Source organism: Nelumbo lutea, chromosome 1 (genome assembly GCF_056320005.1).
Source record: "Nelumbo lutea isolate HS-2025 chromosome 1, American lotus-T2T, whole genome shotgun sequence".
In the NCBI taxonomy this organism is placed as follows: domain Eukaryota; kingdom Viridiplantae; phylum Streptophyta; class Magnoliopsida; order Proteales; family Nelumbonaceae; genus Nelumbo; species Nelumbo lutea.
In genome coordinates this window covers 151,500,797-151,516,231 of record NC_142684.1, presented here as the reverse complement: position 1 = coordinate 151,516,231, position 15,435 = coordinate 151,500,797, and the positions used below count along the sequence as shown (strand labels likewise).

General features: G+C 39.7%; 1 protein-coding gene across 2 annotated transcripts in view; it reads left to right on the top strand.

The window, feature by feature from the left end:
- LOC148878386 (transcription initiation factor IIF subunit alpha-like) overlaps positions 1 to 7,327 on the top strand; it is a 28,996-nt gene extending 21,669 nt beyond the window's left edge. For both annotated transcript variants that reach the window (XM_088954029.1, XM_088954036.1), the window contains exons 7-10: positions 4,051 to 4,185; positions 5,234 to 5,452; positions 5,652 to 5,858; positions 7,043 to 7,327. In XM_088954029.1, the coding sequence (XP_088810155.1) occupies positions 4,051 to 4,185; positions 5,234 to 5,452; positions 5,652 to 5,858; positions 7,043 to 7,132 (651 nt within the window). In that variant the 3' untranslated portion in view covers positions 7,133 to 7,327. The remainder of the gene's footprint in view (positions 1 to 4,050; positions 4,186 to 5,233; positions 5,453 to 5,651; positions 5,859 to 7,042) is intronic.
- Positions 7,328 to 15,435: the final 8,108 nt, after the last annotated feature.

Here is a 15,435-nt window from a genome sequence, read left to right as displayed (position 1 = left end):
TAGTGTATCACGTCGAGCTATGTTGGCAACTCCGTGGAAAGCAATCCAGAGTATCCTCCCTCAATTTCTGAATTATGTTAGGTATGATGTCAACTCTAGTAACTCTGTACCCTTAAGGACCGGTACCTGTCCCTCTCTTCAAGGAAAAAACTATCTCTCACTTTCTCCCAACACCTGCCTCACCCTCTTCCTTAAGTTGGGACTTTGGTTTTCGTAAAGGCTTGAGGGATGAATTGGCACTCCTCTTGGACCACTGAAACTGAATTTGCATGTCTTGAGTGAGCTGGTAAATTTTCTTTTTTTTTTTTTGTCATTTGAGAACTTCTACAAACTAACATCTTCCTTTTGCAGCCAGTTAATAGCCACTCTAGAGTCACCCTCCACCAGCAACTTCCTAATATTCATCTGTTTGGCTCTTTTTATTCCTTCTAATACTGCTGAAATTTCAGCTCTCAGAGAATCCCCCCAACCTGTAGGCCCTGAAAACATGGCCAAAATTCGACCTTCTTCGTCCCTGAACACTCCACCTATACCTGAAGGGCCTGGGTTTCCTTCGCTGCTGCCATCAAAATTCAATTTAGTGAACCCCAAAGTTGGAGGAGACCAAGTTGGAAGTTGGAACAGGGGAATTAATCAACCGAGCAGACCAAGGTACTTCTTTCCAATTTCTAATGATATTTCTTGCTGAGAATCCTTCAAATAGCTTGATAGACTTGACCTAATGAACCACCCTAACATAGATTAAGTCAATGATGGCTTCTTTGTTCTTTTCCTTTTCATGGAAAGTTTGTTGATTCCTTTCCTCCCACACTGTCCAACATACAGCTGCTCTTACACATCTTCACAAAATTTTACCTCTTTTTTAAACCTCTCACTGAAGTAGAGTTAAACAAGCTTTGCACACTTGGGGGGGGGGGGTGGGCCACCTGCAACCAAAAAGAGAGACAAACCAACACCAGATTTCTGATACAAAAGGACAAGAAACTAATAAGTGATAACAGCTCTCACCATTCTTCTTACATAAGATGCACCAGTGCGGAGAGTGTTTCAGACCTGTTGTCTCTTCTTGGTAGTGTTTTTTTGGACCCTCTTAGATTGGATATGAGATTATGGTCCCCTTATCCAAAAGATTATTTCCACGTAAAATTATTATTTTCTGCTGGAGGTGCTTTATAGTAAGATCAATACCTTGGACTGCTTGCAGAAGAAAAGGCCTTTCATGTGCTTGTCCCCTAATTGGTGTGTACTTTGTAGGGCTAGTGGTGAGGATTGCTCCCACTTACTTTTATCTTGTTCCTTCTTAGCCTTGTTTTCAGGCCCTGTGGGAATAGGAGACTCTACTAGAGCTGAGATTTTAGTGGCTGTACAAGGTATTCAGATTGCAAAACAATTAGGAGTTCAGAATTTGGTAATTGAAGGAGACTCCAAAATTGTTGTGGGATGGCTGACAGATCCAGGCTCAGTGTGGAAAACATTAGCCACCTATTACTGCATTGTTCCTTTGCTTCTAGACTGTGGCAGCTATTTTTTTTTTCTTGTTGTTTGGGAGGGAGTGAGCAGCATCAAATGAAGGGAAGATCTGTTCATGGCATTATGTGGGGGTGGGGTGGGGGCAGTGCTGTGGGGATTGTGGAGTAAATGAAATGCAATAATTTTTGGAGAATGTCATAAGTAGGTGGAGGAGGTTTTTGAACTTATAAAATGAGGGCTGCTCATTGGGCAGTGATTTGTGATGATTTCAAAGGGGTTTCCTTTAATGATTTACTGAAGGAATGGCAGCTAAGCTTGTTGTGCGTTTTCAATGTAGCAGACAACCTAGGATTGTTGAATGGTCCCCTCCTGATGCTGGAAAGATCAAGCTAAATTTTGATGGGTGCTGTTTGGGCAACCTGGGGGCTTCCGGTTAGAGGGAGTTGTGAGGGACGAAAGTGGCAACATACTTTGTAGTTTATCAGGATTGGTTTGTGAAGGTAATTTCATTGAGAGCTGAATTGTTGGCATTAATTCAAGGGTCAAAGTTGATGAGGATGCAGGGCTTGATAAATCTGGAAGTTGAAGGGGACTGTGAAACCATCTTCTGTTGGGTGAATCACAAAATCAAGTTCCTTGGACTTTTAGATCATTGGTGAGACTAGTGCTGGGGTGGGAAGAGATGTTTTAGTTTAGGGTTGCACAGGACGAGCTTGTAATTTGTAATTTGGCTTTTTATTTTTTTTTAATCTTTCTTTCTTTTTTTATCTCTAGTTGTATATGCTCTTTGGTGGAGGGCTGAGTTGAATTTGTATCTATATTTGTGTTTCACTCAATGATTTGGATAATATTTTTTGATAAATTTTAATTTTGAATAATATTAGTAATAGAAGAAGCATTCTTCAAAAAAAAAAAAAAGAAAACAGTAAAACGAGCGAGGAAATTAGTAACCCAATTGCAAACTTTACAGACTAACAGAGAGCTACTGCAGAATACACTGACGAGCTGCCTGGCCTTGAAACACCTTCAAGAGGAAAACGAGGCAATAGAGGAAAGACTAGAAGTAGACGTGAGGAAAACAAGGTTGATTGTGAAAATGCCTGACCCAATTTCTGCTTAACAAATGGCTTCCCTCATTGTTAAGCAGGGGGGTCTAATGTAAGAGAGTTGATTAGTATACAACTATATTGAGACCTCAGTATGTCATTACGAGTCTGAAATATTGCATCTTTTCCGGACCCAGCAGGATTCCTATGGGAACTCACGGGGATCAGACTAGGCACAACCTCTAGGATATCGTGATTGGACCGAGACATGTGGCAGAATCGCGATGGAGGTCAAGGAGGTTGCACATGATGGTACAATGGTCCCCCCAGGATATGTGTCTACACTCAGGGCACTCAAAACCATGTGTAGGACCATACAATGGTCCCCCGAGGACACATGTTCTAAGGAAAACCCAGGTTTGTTCCCTCTGTAAAGGCAAGGAACATTCTGGAATGATTTGAACCATGCATGTCTCCATGGCAAACCTCTTCAATATATAGGGGGCTTGATTTCCTAATCGAGGACTTCGACATTCTCATTCTTACCCATCCTTCTCAGAGCTCCTTATCCTCTTTCAAGTATCTTCAAATTCTGGATTCCTCTAACTCAGAATCATAGTTGTCAAGCTGATGTCTAGGCGACAAGGCGCACTTTGAGGCTTGCCTCGCCTAATTGCCAAGCAGTTTTGAACTATGTATTGTAAAATACTTTTTTATTCTTTATTTTTTGACACTATAATTATAAAATAGGTATTATTAAACTAAAATATTCATTTTGTGTGTTTATATACTAATTTCTTTTTATTATTTTCTCATCTGTTAGGACTTAATCAATACAAACATTGCTAAATGCTGTATTGAACCCTAAAAACTTTCTTTTCCTTTTTTTTTTTTCTCATGAATATGTTGATTTTCTATACTTTAACATGAACTCTATACTTTTCTTATGAAAATTATGAATAATTAGCAAGGAAATATGGCTATGGTACCTTTCTTATGAAAATTATGAATAACTATTAAGGAAATATGGCTATGGTACGTAGGGAACTACCATAGGATCTATGTTTTCTACATTAAAAAAAAAAAAGAAAATCCATCGCCTAGGCAACAAGGCGCCCCCCTGATGCCCAGCCTCGCCTTGGCGCCTTGAAAGCTATGCTCAGAATGATAGTAAAAAGAATGAATTCTCAGCTAACTATGACAAGGAATCGAGTTTAGGCTGGAGGGAAAAAATGCCTTGAGGACTTCATTGTTCAACTCCCTTTTGAAAACAAAGATGGGTATCGAATAGAATGAGCTGTTGTTCTCCATTTGACATTTCACTCCCTCTCAAGTCATCATCTTGCATGCTGCTTCATTTATTATTCATATAACTTCAGATATGCCTTGTATTACTAACACCTTGTTGTTTTTGACTTTTCTGTACTGTGTAGAGATACTATGATCTCAATGTTGAATGTATTACTTCTTTAATATGTATGTTCGCAAGTAATGGATATTCATAGAAAGGATTTTGTGCTTTACACGTATGCAGGATGAAGAGGATGAAGATGAAGCTAATGAAGAAGAGGGAGGGCTTAGCAAATCTGGGAAGGAGCTAAAGAAGCTGCTTGGTAGAGCAGGTGGACTGAATGATTCGGATGCCGAGGAGGAGGAGGATGATGATGATGTAAGTTCATATGATGCATATTCTAAAAGCATAAGCTGTGATGAACTAACAACATCTTTAAAGTGGTGTAGACCAAGGTTTAAAGTATCGGAAACGCAAGTTGTATTGGAAAGACAATTTTAAGAGACATCGGGATACGTTTTGAATATGCATGGATACAGACGAAAAATCAAGATACGCATAAATATGTTAAGAAATTCATAAAAATCATAAAAATATATATTATTAACAATGCTTACAAGTTTTATATGATTGTAAATAAAACATTTAAATGTAAAAAACCATAATTTAACTTTTATATAAAATGTGACATATTATACATAATTAGTAGCCGTTGAAAAATGATGGAATAACTAAAATGTGAAAAAAACAAAAAAACTAAAATATGAATGTATATACATCAATTTTCAAATAACCAGTATAATTATCTTAATATATATTAATATATAAATTTTAAAACTAAAAATGCATGTAATTGCACCAAACAAATTGGATTGGTTTAGTGGCGAAATTAATATTTGTAGTTTTTACACTAACAAAACGAAATTAATGAGAGAGAGAGAAAGAGAGAGTCATTAATTAATAGAATTAATGAGACATGTAATTAGGCGCTAAAATTCAAATTTAAATTTAAATTTGCCTTAAATATAGGAGTAATTAACTAATTAATGAATAAGTTAGACTTAAATAGATAAGTAACAGAAGACATTAATGAGAGAGATTCGGTATTAAATATAGATTAATTGAACAAGGGAAACCGAAACGATTTGGTTTGTATTGGCCTATTTTTGGATTGTATCGGCCGATACAAATCCTAAACGGCCCGATATGGGCTCGTATCGGTCAAATACATACGAAAAGATATGGAACACATGAATTTTACATGTTCCGTGTATCGGTTTCTTATGGAAACGGTACGTATCGGACGATACGGCCTGATAAGTTTCGATATTTTAAACCTTGGTGTAGACATAGCTAATATGAAATTATTTAGGCAAATATGGTATTTGGCATCATAATTTACAGTGCTCTTTGTTGACAAGGTTAGATGGAAGATGAAATGGGTATGTCCCCTGTACTGGCTCCAAAACAGAAGGATTCACCAAAAGAAGAACCTGCTGATAGCAGTCCTTCAAAACCAGTACCTTCAGGTTCTGCTCGAGGAACACCCTCAACATCCAAGTCGTCTAAGGCAAAGAGAAAATCAGCCGGGGATGATGGGAAAGTTCCTAATGGTGCTCCTGCAAAAAAAGGGAAGTTTGAAAATGTATGTCATCACCCCTTTCTTAATTACACATTTTTATCAGCTCATCTACTCATTTCTCCTGTAGTTGGTATTAAGATCTTGAAGAATGAAACTACTTGCCGAACAAATTATGCTTCTAGTGTTTTTCCTTTTCTACTGTGCTGTACATGATACGCCTTTTTACCCCAACACTGATTTTGCCATTTCCATGTCCACTCAGGAATCAAGATCTTCTGTAAAAGATGAACCCACATCCACTTCCAGGGGTAATGTGCCTCCAAAAGGGTCAGCATCTTTGACAACTGGATCAACACCCCCTACTGGTCCTGTCACAGAGGATGAAATCAGGGCTGTACTGTTGCAAATGGCACCTGTCACCACACAGGATCTTGTTGCTAAATTTAAAGCGAGACTGAAATCAAAGGAGGTACCTTCTTACATGTTTTTAACTAGATGTTTTTTAGGCATCTGCTTGAAATCATCTTTGCCAAATAATACACTTTTCTATAATAAAGATAATATTTGATTAAAAATAAAAGACAATACAAGAGATAAAGAATCACCAGTGAGAGGGAAATACAGAAAACTGCCCAACATAATAATTTAAACAACATCAACATCATCATAAGACCTAACAGAGGCCCCAAACATGCATACACCACAAACTTGATCTCCAATTGTCTTCTTAACTCCTTTGTCTCCTTCCCTTTCTCAAACCAACTAACCCCTTCCCCAGCGCCTCTCTTTGTACCAATTAATCCACTTTCACTACTATTAAAGTCCCATCTTTTTCTTGCTTCCTATGATAATAGAATCACCAAAAACCTTATATTCATTCCTCTCTCTCTAAAAAAAAAAAAGAAAAAGAAAAACTAAAGAAAAACCTGGGACAGTTTCCTAGCATATTTTATTCCACCCCCGTGTTTTAAAAGGTGTGGGAGGCGTACGCCTAGAGGCGCACCTCCAGGCGAGGCGCTCCCAAAACGCCCTGAGGCGTATGCCAGAGGTGCTGACACCTCTGAGGTGTATGCTTCAAGTGCAAGAGGCGTACGCTTCATGCGCCTCATGCACATCTGATATAAAAAGATAAAAAAAAAAGAAAAAAGAAAAAAGAAAAGGAAAGAAAAGGAAGGGAAAAAAATATAAGGGGAAAGAAAGTGGTTTGCCCCCTACCCCTTCGGTTGGGCTTTGCCCCCTAGACTCCCCGCCCCCTTTTCGATGCAGCATCGCTTGCCTTCGCTTCGACAAGACCACCCCTTTCAACTAATGTTATGCATCTTTATTTTTTTTAATATAAAAGATTTTTATTAAAAATAAATAAAAAATGAGATGCCCCTTCCTCTTCATCTTCCTAACCACTCTCCTCTTAAGGAAGCTTATGCTTCCTTGTGTTCGTTCTAGGTAGTGGAACGCCTTGCGTCATGCCTCTGCATTTTAAAACATTGTTCCACCCAAAAGAGCAAATCAAATTTTTTTGCAATTTGTACTTCTATATCAAGTTATTTACTCTAACTAGCAACGGAAGAAGTGCATTGTCTTTTTTTTTTTTTTGATAAATAAGAAGAGTGCATTTTTAATATATTTGTTCCTGCCTGGTGTTCATTGTTGCAGGACAAGGCAGCTTTCGCAGAAATTTTAAGAAGAATTTCTAAGATACAGAAGACCAACGGATCAAATTATGTTGTGTTGAGAGACAAATGATGTTTGGGCCCTACATTAAGCTTCTCTTGCGGCCCAAAATCTGGCTTTGGTTGAGGTACAACAGTTGGTTTGTTGTAACAAATCAAGAAACCGTTGTCTAACTTTGTTAGACAATCTTGTATGCCCTTAGCTTCAATCGGATTTTATGTACTTTTGTTATTTAGTGAAAATAAATTAAAGTGCATGTTTGATTCATGTTGTTTGGTATAATTCTGTGTAAGATCCTAAAATTGGACACTTATAGAAACTTGTGTTAGTTTTAAATGTTCACAGCCATTGGATAAGTCTGGGGAGATTTATCCTGCCAATGCTGATACTGATGTGCCACCAAGTGTTGGGATGGCTTGTTTCGACCATTAGGGTAAGACCCAAGGCACATGCAGTATGAGATTGCTTGAATTCTTGAATCGGATCAAATTTTCAGTATTGCCTTAGACCTTGGAGGCAGATGGGTAAAACTGGAAATTACACTTGACCCTTAGACTCGATTATGACACATCACTAGGTGTCGGATCAGATTGTTTTTGATGTGTCAATCAGTGAGATCCTTAGTGGGAGTTAAAACTTGGACATGTTGGGGCAGTTTGAGAATTCATCTGAATGATTGGTCATAGTGACAGGATCAACTCCTTTGTCAAATAATGGTAATGATCAAGAATGCACTCTCTCTGATGGAAACCAAACTGCCGGCAGTTGATTTTAATCGTTGGAATTTTGTTTTGCAAAATTAATATGTATATGTATATGTACGATTTCAAAAGATTTGCAAAATGTTTTAATTCTTGATATCCATGTGAGTAGAAAGTGCGGCACTGTTCTTTGTAGTCGAGGGAGAGGTCCTCTCTTGTCGGGTAGTGCTTGATCATTAAGGGTTGAGAAGTTAAGTGTAAGACCATTTAAGATAATGCCTGATGGGCTAATCTTGCAATTGCTCACAGTCCCTGTGTTTTTATAAGATGACTTGGCCTAGGGACCACTTAATGTAAGTGTTGGGCCCATAGGGTCCATGTGATGGGCTCAAGGGCGTCACTGAGTCTTTCGGTGAATTCAGTTGGGCCTTGTAATAAAGGCTGGGCCGAACCCATGTGGTTGGTGTGTAGATCAATGCTTGAGTCCCACGCCATACAGAGAAACCCAACTGGGCGGTAGGTTGGAAACTAGTTAAGCACTGAACACTTAATGGGCCAAAAGCCCATTTCGAACTGTGCTGATATGATCACCAGTTCATGGGACGAATCTGAGATTAATGTTAGTAAAATGATTAAGTTTTTTACCTTATCCATTCTAAGAGACCAAATTCAAAGTAGATTTGAATTTGGTAACCTCATGATAAGAACAAGAGTTAACTAATTTAATCTGCAGATATGATTAAAATTGACCCCTATCCAAATGCTGATTTGAATTGGGATAACTCCCAAAAATATGGGGAGGTTTCTTAATCAAGAAGAAAGAGGAGAAAACCCTAGCAGAAATATCAGATTTTGAACTAGGGTTTTTTTTTGGCAAACAAAAATCACATCCTACACTCTGAGATTTGATCTCTCACAGACTCTAGAGAGAAGAGACAATTCTGCCATGTTCGTCCATGGACTTCTCCTTCAGCCGTCGCCACTACTTGTTGGAAGATTGGATCTTTGCAGCAACAGGAAGTCAGGAAAACAGTTCTTGACAATAGTCTTGCAAGAAAGACAATAGGATTCGGTGTTTAAGGTTTCCAGAGGGTTCTTGTGAAGAATCCAATGTGTAGGACGCACCCTGCTGGTTCCGTTCCATCCACAACTGTGTCATCTTCAGCAAAAGTGGATCTTGGTTACTTCTTTGGGCGTGAACACCAACTTTGGGAGATGTTATTTCTCCGGATCAGGTATAATTCTTCATGTTTCCTTTTGGCTCAGATCAGGTTTGTTTATGGTTCAAGTAGGATCATTGAATAAAGTATTCTAAATTTAGGGAATATGATTCCTAGTTGGAAGAATGTAGGAATTTTTTTTTGAAATTCGCCCTCCATTCCGCACCCTTCTTGGTGTCCATTAGATGGATCCTATCATTCTTTCAGTGGTATCAAAGCCACAAGTTCGAATCTTGAACCAAAAGAAAATCAGATTTGACCCTGCGTAGATGAACAGAAAATGTTCTACCAAGATCTGCGCAGATTGTTTTTTTTTTCAAGAAATTGTTTCTTGTTAAGGGCGTTTGATCTGAAATTAATTTTGTTAAATCCAAAAATTTATTTAGAATTGTTATTTATTTATTTTTTGATTTAATGGACTGTTCGAACCTGGAGATCGTAGTGCAGATTTGGCGCAGATAGTCTACGCACAATTTTTCTTCCTTTTATTATCATTCGGTCTGTAAATAATTTTTTTTTTATTTTTATAGACTGAATGTATAGGATTTGATCAAGAATGTAATTAATTAATAAAAATAGGATTTCTGTTTTTTATTTATTTTCTTGATTAAAGAAGAAGGAAGAAGATGGCGGCGCTGGAGATTTGCAAATGGAGAAATCGCATACTGCGATTTACAGTTTATGAAACTGTAACTTTTGTGATTAACCTCTGTTTTGCAAGTGGTACGAACAATCCATATTTTTTATTTGTGATTGTCTAAAATAAAAAATTATTAATTTCAGATCTCTCATGAATTAATTCTTGAATTGAAAATCAATTTTGGACAATTTCGGACTAGATTGGACCAAAACTGTTTGGACCGAATCTGAGATTCGAAAGGGGCTGTTTTTCAGTCCATATTTCTCACACAGATTATTCCAAATCTGATGTTCAATTACATGGATTAATTCGGCCCACCTGTAAAGCCCAATTTTAAAGGGTTAAAACTACAAAAGCCCATTATTGTGAGAAAAGCTGTATGGGCCGAACTGCTAACTGCTAACTGCTAACTGCTATTCAGCCCATACACCTAGTAAACATTAATTGTTAATGCTTTAAATTTTTAAATGGGCTATTCGATGGGCTTTACAGTAATTAATTGATTGGATCAATTCTTCATTTACATGTGATGTTTGGATGTATGATGTGTTGCGACCATGGGCCATAAGCACTTGGCCCATGTTAATTCGTCAGTGGCTCTTGCGCACACCATGGTTGAATGCACATCATTGCCATGGTGTCCCTTAAGGTCATTGGATGATCCCTCTCTACTTGGTGGGTCTCACAACCCTGAAAAGTGATGCATACGGAACCCCTAGCCGATTGAGGCCCACCAGAATCTGACTTTATAAAAGTCAGTGGGAGCCACTTTGGTTTGACCTAAATTAGAATTAGGGCGTAATTTTGTTCCCTTAAGCAAATATGAGTGTGTGTGATAGGGAGATCCATATGATGGACTCTCTAAAGGCCTTCCGTCATTAGTACAATGATGGGTCTATCAGTAATGAGGAAACGCACCATAAAATTGGGTTATCCATTTCCTGTTGAATCTGTTAGAGTGTTTCATTAGATGATAGGGACGTTATAGACCGATGTGGGAGGGGCTTTACCAAAAAATGAGAATTCTCTCACGGTACCTTGGCGTAACATGAATATGATAGGTGTGCACTCACTGGACAGAAAGGTTTATTTGAAAACGGCTCTGAACCTTGTCTGACAGAGGTCAAAGGGAAACTCATCTGATGAGTGGATATGATCTATCACAGAAAGGTAGTGGGGTTATGCAGCTGAAACAGTTGGCTTCATGCACCCCATGTGATTTTTCACATTTCCAGAGACATTCCGTCGTCTCCGTCACTGAGAAGGGAGGAAAAATCTCAGAGATGAATAAATGGGAATGGAACATAGATTAAAAGCCATATCTATGTAGGTAACATGAATCAAACTAAGGTTGTGGACTAACGTTTTTGTTGTTTTATCAGAAAATGACAAATGATCAATTTGTAAAGCTTCTAGATGATAACAAGCTTAAGGGCCCAAACTATGCCGACTGGTATAGAAATCTTATGTTGGTCCTAACTTCTGAAAAGTTAGATAAGGTGGTGAAAAATCCTACCCCATAACGTTCGGGTGATAAGGCTTCTGAGGCCCGTAGGAGGGACTACCAAGATTGGGAGGATAAGAACTCCCTAGCCCACTGCTTTGTCATTGCCTCATTAGACAACTCAATACAGAGGTCGTTCGATCATATTGAACTAGCCAATGACATATTAGACAGTCTAAGAACAATGTATGAAGAGCAGAACCGTTTACTCGACAGAAGATCTTGAAATTATTCATGACCACGCAGATGTCCAAGGGGCAGAAAGTTCATGACCATTGTCTTCGGATGATGGGATACATTAACGAACTTGAAGCTCTTGGATCCGGGATAGATCTTGGCATGCAAGTGGATGCCATCCTAAATTCTTTGCCCTCTTCCTTCAATGCGTTCACTATGAACTACAATATGAATAAGCTGAATGTCAACGTCCAGGAACTCAACAATATGTTGCAGAGGGCCGAGGATCTTTTAAAGAAGGATGAGCCTGTGGTTATGCTTGTTGAAGCTAACAAATCGGGCAAGAAAAAGAGAAAGGCAAAGAAGCCCTAGAAGAAAGCTATCAATCCCAAGAAGCAGAAGAAGAACAAGGCATCTGATGTCTGTCACTTTTGCAAATAGACCGACCACTGGAAGAAGAACTGTCCTGCCTACCTGGAATCTAAGAAAGGTAACATCGAAACTTGTGTCATAGAAACTAATATGTTAGTTACTTCTGTGTCCTGGTGTGTTGACTCCGGGGCTTCAACTCATGCGTGTAACTCACTGCAGGGGTTCAAAGTTAGCAGAAGATTGAGTGATGGCGAAGTGATACTTTTCTTGGGAACGACTGCAAGTGTTGCAGCTGCGGCGATAGGAACCGTAGAATTAGTTTTTAGAGAATGAGTCATTGTACTTAAAGATTGTCTTTATGTACAGAACTTGAGAAGAAATTTAATTTATGTTTCTAAACTGTGTGCTGATGGATATACTGTTTATTTTAGTAATATGATTACTGTTAAACGGAATAACAAATTCATCGCATGCGGGGAACTGGAGAATGGTCTCTATGTTCTACATCATTCTCTAGAAACTAACCTAACCGAAACTAGGTCAGTCAAAAATCCCAAGAAAAGGAATCGTGATACAATTAATTCCACGTGCCTCTGGCATTACCGACTTGGCCATATCGGTATTGACTGAATCACAAGACTGGTAAAGGATGGTCCTTTGGATTTTCTAACCGTAGAAAATCCTCCCACTTGTGAGCCTTGCCTTCAAGGTAAGATGACTAAGCGGCTATTTGACGGTAAGCCTGAAAGATCTGAAGGCACACTTGACCTAATGCATACTAATGTATGTGGTCCCCTGAGTGTTAGGACACGAAATCAACACGTGTACTTCATCACCTTTACAGATGATTTTTCATGATATGGTTACGTGTACCTAATGAGACACAAGTCTGAATCCTTTGAAAAGTTCAAAGAGTTCAGACAGGAAGTCGAGAAACAGTTAGGGAGAGAAGTTAAGGCCCTTTGATCGGATCGAGGTGGCGAGTATCTCTCTGACGAATTCAGGGACTACTTAAAGGACAATGGGATAGTGTCACAACTAGCTCCTCCTACTACACTACAACTCAACGATGTTTCAGAGAGGAGGAATAGGACCTTGTTGGACATGGTCCGGTCACTTCTCGTACGCTCAAAATTACCCACATTCTTTTGGGGATATGCATTAGAGGCTACTATCTACGTGCTGAATCGGGTTCCAAACAAGTCAGTTTCGAAAACTCCATATGAACTATGGATCGAAAGGAAGCCAAGTGTGAAACACTTGAAGATTTGGGGTTGTCCTGCACACGTTAAAAGAATAAGTGCGGACAAATTGGAATCCAAAACCAGTCGTTGCCTATTTATAGGCTACCGAAAGGATTTAGTGGGTTATCTATTCTATGACCCAAGTGAGCATAAATTGTTCTGCAGTCGAAACGCCCAATTCTTAGAATCCGAATACATCATGGACACTCACCGTCAGGAAATAGTTCTTGATGATGAGAGCTCAGGAGCAGTGGGAGATGTCCCACAAGTTTCAGGTAGTGACCAACCTAGAAGGTCCACCCGGGTATCCAGACCACCAGTCCGATATGGTTATGACCAGGATTCCTACCTGGTGGAAGCTTTGACTAGTGTGGAGGATCCCGTGACTTACGCGGAAGTTATGTTAGACATAGATTCTAAGAAGTGGGTGGAGGCCATGAGAGCTGAGATGGACTCGATGGAGACCAATGGAATCTGGACTCTAGTAGATCCGCCCTCCGGGGTAAAAGCAATTGGTTGCAAATGGATCTACAAGAGGAAGAAGGGCCCCGATGGCAGGATTGAGACCTACAAAGCTCGCTTGGTGGCGAAAGGGTATACTCAGAAAGAAGACATCGATTATGAGGAAACCTTTTCGCCCATGGCCATGCTTAAATCCATTAGGATCCTGCTAGCTGTAGCAGCATACCGTGACTACGAGATTTGGCAGATAGATGTCAAAACCGCGTTCCTAAATGGAGATCTTAATGAAGATATCTACATGCAGCAGCCGCAAGGCTTCATTGCTGCTGGTCAGGAACACATGGTATGTAAACTCAATAGATCCATATATGGACTTAAACAGGCTTCTAGGAGTTGGAACATCCATTTTGACTCTGTCATCAAAACGTTTGACTTTGAGCAGAATCCGGATGAGCCCTGCGTTTATAGGAAGTCCAGTGGGGATAAGGTTACCTTTTTAGTATTGTACGTGGACGATATCCTACTCATTGGGAATGATGTAGGAATGTTGACTTCGGTCAAGGTATGGCTGTCACAGCAGTTCTCCATGAAAGATCTTGGAGAAGCTTCATACATACTGGGTCTTCGACTCTATAGAGATAGATCGAAGCGGATAATTGGATTATCACAAGCTGCTTACATTGACAAAATTGTCAAAAGGTACAGCATGGAAAACTCCAAGAAAGGAAATGTTCCTTTCAGACATGGAGTAACTCTCTCCAAGAAGATGTCTCCCAAGACTTCTGAGGAGATTGAGGGCATGAGAGACGTTCCCTATGCCTCAGCCGTAGGGAGCATCATGTATGCCATGTTGTGCACTCGCCCAGACATAGCTCAGGCGGTGAGTGTGGTAAGTAGGTTCTAGGCTAACCCAGGGCAGGAGCATTGGACTGCTGTGAAGAACATACTTAAATACCTTCAAAGGACAAAAGAGTTTTGTCTGGTATTCGATGGTAGTTCACTACAAGTTCTGGGGTATACCGATGCCGATTTCCAGTCGGATCCAAATGATAGAAAGTTTACATCTGGGTATGTTTCCACGATAGGATCGTGTGCTGTTTGTTGGAAAAGCAGCAAACAGGGGTCCACTGCAGACTCCACAACCGAGGCCGAGTACATTGCTGCAAGTGAAGCTGCCATGGAAGCCGTGTGGATGAAGAAATTCATACATGAATTGGGAGTGATTCTGTCCAGCATATCACCCATCCCATTGTTGTGTAACAACAATGGAGCGATCGCCCAGGCTAAAGAGCCTCGGGCCCACTCGAAGTCAAAGCACATCGAGAGGAAGTACCATGTACTGCGGGAGATCGTTGGTAGAGGGGACGTCATAATTCAGAAGGTAGCATCAGCGGATAATGTGACAGACCCATTGACTAAGCCATTGACACAGAAGGTGTTTGAGAAACACGTGGGAAGTATGGGACTCCGGCTTATACCAGATTGGACCTAAGTGCAAGTGGGAGCTATTAGACAGTCTTGTATGCCCTTAGCTTCAATCGAATTTGATGTACTTTTGTTATTTAGTGGAAATAAATTAAAGTGCATGTTTGATTCATGTTGTTTGGTATTATTCTGTGTAAGACCCTAAAACTGGACACATATAGAAACTTGTGTTAGTTTTAAATGTTCACAGCCATTGGATAAGTCTGAGGAGATTTATCCTGCCAAGGCTAATACTGATGTGCCACCAAGTGTTGGGATGGCTTGTTTCGGCCATCAGGGTAAGACCCAAGGCACATGCAGTATGGGATTGCTTGAACCCTTGAATCGGACTAGATTTTCAGTATTGCCCTAGACCTTGGAGACAGATGGGCAAAACTGAAAAGTTACACATGACCCCTAGACTCGATTATGACACGTCACTAGGTGTCGGATCAGGCTGTTTTTGATGTATCAATCAGTGAGATCCTTAGTGGGAGTCAAAACTTGGACATGTTGGGGCAGTCTGAGAATTCATCTGAGTGAGTGGTCATAGTGACAGGATCAACCCCTTTGTCAGATAATGGTAATGAT